General features: G+C 43.7%; 1 protein-coding gene across 1 annotated transcript in view; it reads right to left on the bottom strand.

The window, feature by feature from the left end:
• The window catches only part of abraa (actin binding Rho activating protein a), an 8629-nt gene extending 114 nt beyond the window's left edge, over positions 1-8515 (bottom strand). The window contains exons 1-3 of the mRNA XM_084062171.1: positions 8372-8515; positions 6909-7774; positions 1-1655 (exon numbers count right to left, since the gene is read on the bottom strand). The exon at positions 1-1655 is cut by the window's left edge and continues 114 nt beyond it. Of these exons, the coding sequence (XP_083918297.1) occupies positions 1206-1655; positions 6909-7571 (1113 nt within the window). The 5' untranslated portion in view covers positions 7572-7774; positions 8372-8515 and the 3' untranslated portion in view covers positions 1-1205. The remainder of the gene's footprint in view (positions 1656-6908; positions 7775-8371) is intronic.
• Between the last annotated feature and the right edge of the window lie 2716 nt (positions 8516-11231).

Here is an 11231-nt window from a genome sequence, read left to right as displayed (position 1 = left end):
ACTACTCTATTAGATACTGTGTTCATGTTCAACAACTCACTTCTCAAACACATTTAAAACCGTCGCTGTCTGGTGGAAACCGTGTAAGTCCCAAATCCAATTTTGACCATGACATTATAGGCTAACATTTTCCCAAATAAATAAATAATACAAATAATAATGATTTCGCAACTTTCATACAGCAAATAGGGCATTAATGTATGAAAAAAGAAAGAAATAATTATTATGGAAATACAAGTTTCTGCCCAACAGCGACAAAATAATAGCTTCTTCTGTAAGAATTACTGGACTACTTTCAGTTTGAAAGAAATACAAAGTTCACATTTTATGAACCTGAACAATTCAACAACAACAACAACACGTAACTGCGTGATTTCACTAGTGAAAAGATAAGAATAATCTGCCTAACATGATTAAAAAGGAGTAAACATATTCAGTAAACACGTCATACAGAAGAACTGCAGATATGACAGCTCAAATGATTCTTCCATGTGTTTGTGTAAATTAATGTGTTTTAGTGGCTAGGGTCATTAGGCTGTGTGTCCACCAAAGCTTTTTATTCTTTTCTTTTTTTTAATGCAGCGTATGTTTTGAACGTATGTTTACAATAAAAGCACTGCATATGTACAATGCTGGGAAAACCAACGACGTGACGAGAAGCTGATCGAGCGTCTATTCTGCCTTAGCATTTACTGTATGTGTGGCGTTTTTATCTGCTTGCCGAGAGTCCAGATATTTTCAACGCGGGCATTTGGAAGCGTTTTTAGGTGAGCACCTTGGTGTTTTCAGCTAGGAAGAAATAATTTGGTGGACCACAGCGTTATCGAAATATTAATTAGTATTTCAGTTTGGTGTGTGAATTACGTGTTAGTTAGCTTTACTTGTGCATAAGTAGGGCATTGACTAGGAATTAAACATTTTGTGCTGTGCGCTGGCCAGAATTTCACTGTCAAAAGAATTGCAAATCTTGGAGTTAAATAATCAATCTACAAGCTCATTTGTAGATCTGCTATTTTAACTAGTATTCGTTGTGCGACAATGTATACTGGCTTAAATCTGTCCTCAAGCCTCCAGTGTTACATAATACAGTATGTTACAATCACAGCAATGTCTATCAAAAAAAGCAGCATGTTACTTTATCTGTGTGTGTGTGCGTGCGCGTGCGCGTGTGCGTGCACGTGCGCGTGCACGTGCATGTCTCTCTCTCAGACGGGTACTTCCTCCCTCACGGTGATAATCACGTTGTCGTCCTGTCCCTTCCACAACATCTCTCCCTCAAAGTCCACCATCTTGTGCTTGCGGCAGCGCAGCAGGATGCCCACCACCTTGTCGGAGATCTTCACGTACCGGTCGAACAGACGGCCGAAGGACACGGCGACGCGCCCCTGCTTGTCCTGGTATCCCAGGTCATTGATGATCCACACCATCTCCTCCATCTCGCGGTGGATGTGCTTGTGGGCGCGGTCGCCGCGCTCCGCCGTCTTGGTGCCGTCCTTGGGCCGGCCGTAGCCCTCGTCGCCCTTGCGGAGCCGCTGGGCCATGGCGTGCTCCATGTCGAACTCCTCGCTGAAGGGGTTGAGCTTCTGGCCCTCGGTGTGCTGCACGGACCACTGCTGCCAGCGACTCTTGATGTCGCCCATGCTGGAGATGTGGATCTGGGGGCGGGGGGGGCAATGAGCAATGTTATTTATTATGTGTGCTATTAACCCATTAAGACCTGAGGCCGATTCTACAAATGCCTTCTGAAACAGTAGTTCTCACACTTTCAAGATTTAAAAAAAATAGCAGGTGTACAAGCTGGCGGCACAGCACGAAGTGACGCACTGTGAGCAAGTAGCCAACACTTTCCCAGCTGCACTATGTAACTTTTCTGTTCTACCCCGGATTTGAACCTCGGATCTCCTGCGCAAGTGCTGGCTGCTTGTGTGTAAAACCAGAAATATGATCGCGTCAAAAGGTTGTGTCCAACCTGTACACAGGATCTAAATGTCTCAATAGAAGAGCAGGAGGGAAACCAAATACAACCACTCATCAATGAGTGGATTCTTCTCCAGAAGAACTATTTTGCCTTTCCTTGAAAGGCCCAGAGTGCGAGGGAAGAGGATGTCATGCGTTTCTTAACCATAGAATTGCATCGCAACAAAAATAACTTTAAAAAAAAAATGCTTTCTGTTGACACAGCCCCTTATCCTTTAAGACTAGAGGTGGTAGGAGTGTTAGTTAACTAATAAACCCCCCCCCCCACCAAGTGCATCTTTAAATAGACACCTTCTAACGTCTGTAAAAGATCCCCTGCTTGGCCTTTTCTCTGCACCCTGAGACACACACACACACACACACACACACACACACACACACACACACACACACACACACACACACACACACACACACACACACACACACACACACACACACACACACACACACACACACACACACACACACACACACACACTTTCTCACTTTCATTCAGTACAGAAAAGTTTATCTTTAATATTGAGACAGTTCAAGTGATTAGTGCAGTCTGGATAACTTCTAACCCGAACAGTTGCTCTGTCTGTCCTGGTGTGCGTGCGTGCGTGCGTGCGCGACAAGATGTGCGCTGTTTTGTTCTTCTTAATAGGATTCTTAATTTAGAATAGTCTTTACATTCTTCTCCTATAAGGATAGTCTGGATTAGTCTTCAAGGGGGATTCTTAGAATAGATCCTAAGTTCCTCGAAACCATTTGGATCACCAGGGATCTGGGGTTTACAACCCTGGTTCTCAACGTGGGGTCCATGGCACCCCCAGGGGTCCTTGAGGGGGTCCCAAGGAGTCCCCTGGGGGTCTCCAGCTAAATGATTGAGTGTGTACATTTGAACACTCTCAGAGTTAAGTTGAGGATTATGTAATGTAGATTGGAGTCCCAAAGATAATGCAGATCAAACTGGGGGTCATATAATTGATCTTGTTTAGGATGAAGTGCATCTCAGTCTCAACCTCACATGTCTAACATTGATTACATGATGTTATGTTTACAGTTAGTGGTCACTGACTATCTCTGACACTAGAGAGATGATAGGCTATGCCAGTTTATTATCTCGTCTTAGGGCCAGATAACCTTCGCCCCACATACTTATAGTGGACAAATACCAATGTTGCATTGTGAGCTTGTAGATTTGCTTTTTTCACTTTTGAAATTGTGATATTTTGTGTTATCCTTTTAGCCCAAATATTTGACTGTACCTCGTGCTGATTACATTTCTGTCTAATAAAGTATTCAATCAATCAGACAGACAGACAGACAGACAGACAGACAGTCTGCATTTCCCCAAACTAAATGCATGTATGTAATTGCTTCAGTATAGGTTTACTGCGCTTGGTGTTTGTGCCTAAAGCAGTGTTGGTTTGACAGGGTCATGGCTTTAGGTTGTGGTTAAGACTAAGTCATTCTTTGTGGGCTCAGCTCTTGGCCCATGCAGGCTGTCTCTGTCCTCTCTCGGCATGTGTCTCCTCTGATCAGCACCATGCTGTCCTGTCACTGGATATGAGCAGAATGTGTCCTGTGAAATGTGACGCCATCGTCTACGCAGCCACACGCATTCCTGGGGACCATGAGACACCCTCTTAACAAAATGACTGTCTCATCTCCACTCGTCCCGCAGGTCTATCCACCTCTCTCTCTCTCTCTCGCTCTCTCTCTCTCTCTCTGAGATACATTTCATCTCCAACTGTACATCTGAATCACTCTTTCTCGCCTTAGTTATTAGACATTATGCCATATCGCTGACTGAGCGCACCTTTCTAGATCAATGATTCTCAACCTTTTTAGTTTCAAGGATCCCCAGTTTGATATGCATTAGATATGCAACCCGGAACACAATTGATTAATTGATTGATTGATGTTTTAAATAAACATGCTCTGAACATGCAGGTGGCCCACCGATCTGACCACTTAACACGGCAGCCGAATGACCCATAATATTTGCACACTCTCTGAGTTAAAGGTAGGGTAAGTAATAGTTTCGGTTAAAACAAAACGTTTTTTGATAAAAGGTAAAAGCACTATTTTCTGATCATTGCTATAGAGTGTTTGTTCAGTAACAGAGGTCTCCCCGTCTTTCCAGCTCTTAAAAAAAAACATTTATCAGCTTCATGTGTATAGTGTTCTAGTTCCAATTTTGTCTGCTCATTTCTTTGTGTCATCACTTCTCTATCCTGATTGGATACAATTGGTATACCGACCTGAAATGTATTTTCTGTTTAATAAAAAGCTGGAGAGACATGGAGACTCTTGTTACTGAACAAACACTCTATAACAATGAGCACTATCAGACTATAGAGCTACTAACACTTATTTTAACCAAATAAAATCACTTACCCTACCTTAAAGGACCTGTAACTCCTCAAAGACTGACCCCTGAGGGTTCCCGAACCACATGTTGACAACCACTGACACGTGTCCGTCTGCCCATCTGTCCCTCCATGTTTACATGACATCAACAATATGACCTGTGATGATGTCAGAGAGCCAAAAGGAAGCCACGCCTTTATGACCCCTGTCTTCTTTCAATTCTGATTGGATGAACTTCATCAACACGCATGTCACAACATGGTCAAAATATCTACCATCTTATTGTCGCTGGGACCCCCTCAAGGACCCCTGACCCCACTTTGAGAACCACTATCTTATAACCTCTCTCTGTCTCTCTCTCTCTCTCTCTCTTTTAATAGTCCACACTCCTTCATTCCCTCGCTCTTTCTATTTTTTCAGGGGCTCTCAACCACCTGAAGGTCAGGCTGGAAAACGTGTACCGGCAAGTGAAACTATATTTACTTCCATTCCACGAGTCTGCGAACGCACAAGCACACGCGCGTGCTCGCACATGCGCGCGCACACACGCACATGCACACGCACACACACACACACACACACACACACACACACACACCCACACACACACACACACACACACACACACACACACACACACACACACACACACACACACACACACACACACACACACACACACACACACACACACACACACAAATTGGGTGTCCAAGCTTGTGCTTTTATACTCTCTCATGACTTCATTGCAAGTTCGACAAGTTCTCTTTTATATATAGGAGATGTGTTCCAGTGTTAATGGTGATTCCTTCAGGTGACGCAAAAAGACCTGTTTTAATGTAGGCTACTTACTAATTGGTGTGACAATTAGTAATGCATGCGTGCTTGTAGTGTGTACAGTAAGTATAATTACTCGACTAATATGTTTTTGGATACTTATGACTTTCACTCCACTACTGTACATTTCGAGGAAGGGAAAAGGTACATTATGAATGAACCCCTATTTCAAATATAGTAGCTAGCTTATTGTTATAGCTTATAGTGGCTTATGTTATAAGCCTTGCAGATTGGCTATTTTCTCAACTTTTGCGTGACACTATTGTATGACAAAATAAGGCATAAATTTACAAAAACATCATCAAAATTTGGAATATGGAGACACAAGGTTTCTGCCATACAGCGACGATATTGTCTCTGTCGGGTGGAAACCTCATATGTCCAAAACTGTTACTTTTCAGGATTCAAATAAAAAAAATAGCAAAAGTAGCAGATATGCTACTCTTGATGCTTTTGTGATATGATGTAGTATGATCAAGTAGGACATACATTTACGGAAAAAAAACCAAAAGTTCAAATATAGAGATAAGAGGTTTCAGCCCGACAGCAACGATAATATGTAACATATAAACAAATGCACGGGACCAGTTGACAAGCAGGCTGAGTTGGGTGAACTGGTATAATACACACACACACACACACACACACACAGACAGACACACATGCGCGCGCACGCACTGTGTAAGCCAAGCAAACAGACCTGCACTTAAAATAGCAGCGGTAGAGAGGTTTTGTTTTTCTGTAGCACCTGTTACACTGCGGTTTCAGAGACATGACTTAGAATAGATACTTTTCCAAAACGCTATCACAATAGTTGTCCGGTAAATGTAGTTAAAATTAACCAACATAAATAATAATAATCACTGACAATTTAAGCACTGTGAAATAAACAACTTTTTCAAAAATATCAGATCTACAAGCTCACAACACGTCAAGACATGTTGTGAGCTTGTAGATCTGCTATCAAGATATCTAATGTTTGACAAGCGTTCAAACGTTTCACCAATTATAATTACATGTCTAAGATAGGGACACCGGCCGAGGCGAATTTAATTTAATTTAATGAACTTAAAGATGAATTTGTGCCATGTGGGTAGAGAGGCTGTCTGGGAAACAGAAGGTCCTCAGTTCTCCACCCCGGCCCCAGTATACTGTATGTGTCAAAGTGTCCCTGAGCAAGACCTAACCCCTAACTGCTCCCGATGAGCATGCAGGTTAGCGCCTTGCATGGTTTCCTCCACCGTCGTTGTGTGAATGGGGGAATGTAATGTACATTGTAAAGTGCTTTGGATAACGGTGCTAGAGAGGCATCATTTTTTTACCATCATTCCTTTGTCAGTTCAGCACCTACAAGTCTCAGAACAACATCAACATCGTATACTGTAGTAGTTCTCAAACTTTTGAGGACCCCCAAATTAATACAGTATGTATTTGGTCGTGGACCTCACCTGAAAATGTTATGATGGGACCCCCATATAAGATTTGTATTGTTAAAATGTTTCAAAAATATTCCACATTTTTCAATTTTTCAATTTTCTACAAGATCTACAAGCTCTCAAGGTGTCGCAATGCTTGTCTGATCTGCTCTGACTTTGATGCTATTTTATATTAACTAATTTAGCTGGAGGCCCCCTGGAACCCCCTTCAGGACCCCTGGGGGTCCCCGGACCCCACTTTAACAACGACCACTCTAATCTATAAGCCTCAGAACGTCGACATCATAAAAAACAAACCTTCGGTCTGTTGGCGGCCTTCTTGCTCGGCTGCTTGATGGACTGCTGCTCCTCGCCCTTCGGCTCACCGTTGCCGTCGCTAAGCCCCGCCTCCTCTCCCAGCCCGCTGTCCTCCGTATCCACGCTGCTGCTCCTCGACCCCGCCCCCTTCCTCTCCTGCAGCGTGGTCATTCTGTCCTGGACTCCACCTCCTCCTCCTTCAGCGCTCTGTAGCGCCCTCATGTGGCGGCGACGCGTCGGCGACTCGTTGCCCAGGAAGGCCTGCTTGCTCTCCTCGGGAGCCGACGTGATCTTGTCTCGGAGGGCGTTGACCAGATCTCCTCCTCCTCGCCCGCATTCACTGATCTTGGGCTGTGCGGTCTTGGTGATGCCGACGGTTCTGATCCCGCAGGTTTGAGTCTCGTCGCCGGCCGCCGCCGCAATGACACGTGGCACGTGCTTCTTCTCCTTCTGGTCGTCCTCCTGTATAGAGCCGGGCATCCACCCGCAGGGGATTGTCTCCTGGGTGTCCTGGCGATCTTGGGCCCAGCCCTGCCAGCTCTTCGCCAGGCCGGCCACCATGGCCGCACACTTGATCTTCTTTACGGCGCGCACCAGCGCCGGAGGCGGACCCTGGGGGTCATGCGACGGTGCGTTCAGGGTGGAGACCCCGTTGGTGCTCATGTTGACCCTGAGCGGCCGGTGTTCTGTCGGTCGGTACGAAAGCGGTGTACAGTATTTGGGTTGTTGACCGTGGGAGTTGTAGACAGGAAAGTAGACACAAATGTCAGTCTTCTATTTTCCTATGACTTGTTTGTGATGTTGCTGAAGAGCTCACTAGGTCTGATGCTTATGCTGCGACTGCTCTCTCCAACGCACTTGACAATCTAGAAAAATATAGAAATACAACATGTAAATATGTATGTCCCATGGACAAAATGTGTTGATAAACTCCTTGTTCCGATCGGCCGCAGATCCGGTAGAGAAACAGTCGCTCTTGACAGTTGAGGCAAAGTCCAAAAGGCAAATCACGGCTGAGTGACTTCTGTCAGAAAGTCCAGGCAGTATGAGTCTGATCGTCTCTGTTTTCCACACTCAAGCGGTTTCCATGAATAAATGCTTTGCTTGAAGTGACAAGTTTATTCATATAAAAAAAGCAGAATCCAAAACACAAAGGCACCGGTTATGAAACGATAAATACACCAATCGAAAAGTCAACCGGAAAGAGGAATACCAAAAAAAGAACAACAGTGTTGAAATAGGGTCGCAATGTTTTTTTTAACAATCAAATTAGGGCTTAAGTGGTTAATCTATTCATTCATGGATAAACAAAATTGAAAATAATAATAAAAAAAACCACACTTCTCGATTTGATCAATCGGAAGTTAGGTAATCGTCAGAATAATCGCTAAGAAAATAATCGACTGGTGCAGCCCTAAAAAGATCCAATACACAAAAGCTATTTCAAAAACGCTAAAACTCACCAATCGAAAGGTGAACGGGGTGCTTGTCACCTTGGGATGAGAGAATGGTTGTTCAGGCCGGTGGGAACAGTGTGAGAGCTGCAAGGGTCCAGGACATGAGCTGCATGTTGAGCTGAACTCATACACCAGTGCAGGGGTCCGGCCTGTACCCTTTAAATAGCCAGTTGGTCCTAACAGGAAGTGATGTCACAGGGTTCCACTTTCACACGACCCAGGGGGGAGGGAGTGGTGTCAAACATTCAGTGGCACAGGACTGGTTTACTGTTTCACTGACACACACACAAACACACACACACACACACACACACACACACACACACACACACACACACACACACACACACACACACACACACACACACACACACACACACACACACACACACACACACACTACACATTACACACACAGGTACACATAATATGGCCTATATTCACATATACACACATTGCACAAAACACACACAAACAACACAGACAAACATGCACATTTAACATACTATACAAATATACACATGTTCCACAGACACACACACATAAACAGATACACAAATATCAACGCATTACGCATAATCACAAATATACCCACATGACACAGACGCAAATATGCAGGTTAGGTTAGGTTACACATTAACACATACACACACATTACATATAAGCACAAATATACACACATTAACACGTACACCCAGGCATGTCTGACCTCCCTCCATCTTTCCGTGTGTGTGTGTGTGTGTGTGTGTGTGTGTGTGTGTGTGTGTGTGTGTGTGTGTGTGTGTGTGTGTGTGTGTGTGTGTGTGTGTGTGTGTGTGTGTGTGTGTGTGTGTGTGTGTGTGTGTGTGAAAGGTCGTGGGGCAAAAAGGGGGAGAGGGCTATAATAAAGGACTGTCATCATTACATCATTAAAGTGCAGCATATGTTTAGACAGTGAACACATTGAACAGTAGTGTGGCATGTTGTCATCACAGACCTACTCTCTTATAGCATAAAGCAGGGGTCTTTTTTCAGGTCAAGGACCCCTTAGCTGCAGAGAGAGAGAGATGAAGCAGGGACCCAATCCCCATCATTGGCATCCGTCAGTCTTACGAGACTATGGAGTCGCGCCCCGGACAGTGGCTCCACTGCTCCTGGTGCAGTGTTGGGTGTGGCTGAACAGCGGGATTTACATTCCCTTGCTGACTGATGCTGGTCTGTCTGTCTGGCTTTGGGCCTAATTTTTTCGCCTCAGGCTCTATACTGTATAAAATTGTGATGCAGATTCATCTTTTTCATAGATAGCTCAATAGACTTGGTTGACAGCACTATCATCAGTGTTGCGTAAATTCATGTTTTTGTTTACACAGGGCCTTTTCTATAATTATACTGGACTAGTCACTAGACCATACCCGTGGGGGGATATGCGCACATGATCTGGCAACCCGGGAGCCAGCGAACACAAAAGCGCTAATAAACAGCTGAGATTTTGTGTTATCGGAAAACGGGCTTCGCTGTTAGTAGTGGGGTGCCAGGACACTCAGTCATTTCAAATTCATGTGAAAGTTAATTTTTCACTTCTAATTTGTAGATAATGGTCTATAGAACAATTTGGCTCGAAGATATATGAACCAGATTGAAAAAAAAATATTGTTTTTGCCCCATTTCCAAAATGGCCAAAATCGGAATTATGATGTTTTGATCAATTTCTTAATTTTCTCACAATTGCTGTGTCATGTTTTTTTTTATTGCTATATCACGTCAATACTGTGTGAAGAATCAACTGGAGTTAAAATATTGATGTTTTGAATATTCTGGTATGGAAAAAAATTAAGATGGCTGCCATTTACACCAAATTAATTCAAATGACACCTAACTTCTATTAGGCCTGGACAGTCAGTCATTTCAAGTTGTTGTGAAAGTTTAGTTTTCATTTCTAATTTGAAGATAAGGGTCTATAGAACAATTTTAGTTGAGTGTCAAGCAACCAGATTGAAATGTTTTTGTTTTTTTTTACCCATTTTCCAAAATGGCACCAATCGAAATTAGTCTACATGTAGGTCAGATTTCCAAAAATCTTAACCATGAAGGCAAATTGTATTAATTTATGGCATACATGGTTTTAGGGGTAATAAGGGGTGCTGGATCCAAATCTTCTGTATGCCCTGCTCAGAAATGGTTCAGAAATAGCTGATAATGGCTCAAAATTGACCATTTAAAGATGGTGGCCACCACTATGCTGAAATATATTTAAAACAACATATACTTTTGACTAAACCAGGTATAAACTGGATTGCATTTTGCTTTTTTGGGTTTTCATGGGTAATACAATGGCATATTCTGATTAGAGATCAAATATGAATTGTCATTTATTGGTGAATAGGTTTTACAACCAACTTTATCCCATGACATATCTGCTGTACAATAAGTAAGTACTTACAATATATGGATTTGAAAAGCTCCCGACCTGGGGATTGAGCTGGGCCATCAGGTGTATAGGGAAGATGGGCTCCTCAGTGGGGATACAGTGAAGAGACATGGCCTATTATGGGCCAGGGTGTGAAGGTTGGTGCAAAGCTATCAGAACCCACTGTCTGGATGAGTGTAACAGGGCTATGGAGCCCCTCAGGTGGGTAGAGGGGGGTATGGAGTGGGTGGTGGGTTTGGAGGTAATAGGGGGTCTGGTTTATGAGTTTAGTGAGCCTAGGGTGCCCCTCAGGTGGGTAAAGGGGAGTATGGGGGTCACTGGATAGATCCCTGGGCACTTGGAGCATGGAAGATCAAAGTTATGGGGACCAAGAAAGCACTCCATCGGCTGATTCCCTTTCCCATCTCATAACAGCTGCCAAAGAAATAATGCTGTAGAGTGGGACACTTGTGAGCCCAG

The sequence above is a fragment of the Gymnoscopelus microlampas genome (genome assembly GCF_963454915.1).
Source record: "Gymnoscopelus microlampas genome assembly, chromosome: 7".
Lineage (NCBI taxonomy): Eukaryota > Metazoa > Chordata > Actinopteri > Myctophiformes > Myctophidae > Gymnoscopelus > Gymnoscopelus microlampas.
The sequence above is the reverse complement of the archived record's forward strand: the minus strand, read 5'-3'. Positions and strand labels throughout refer to the sequence as shown.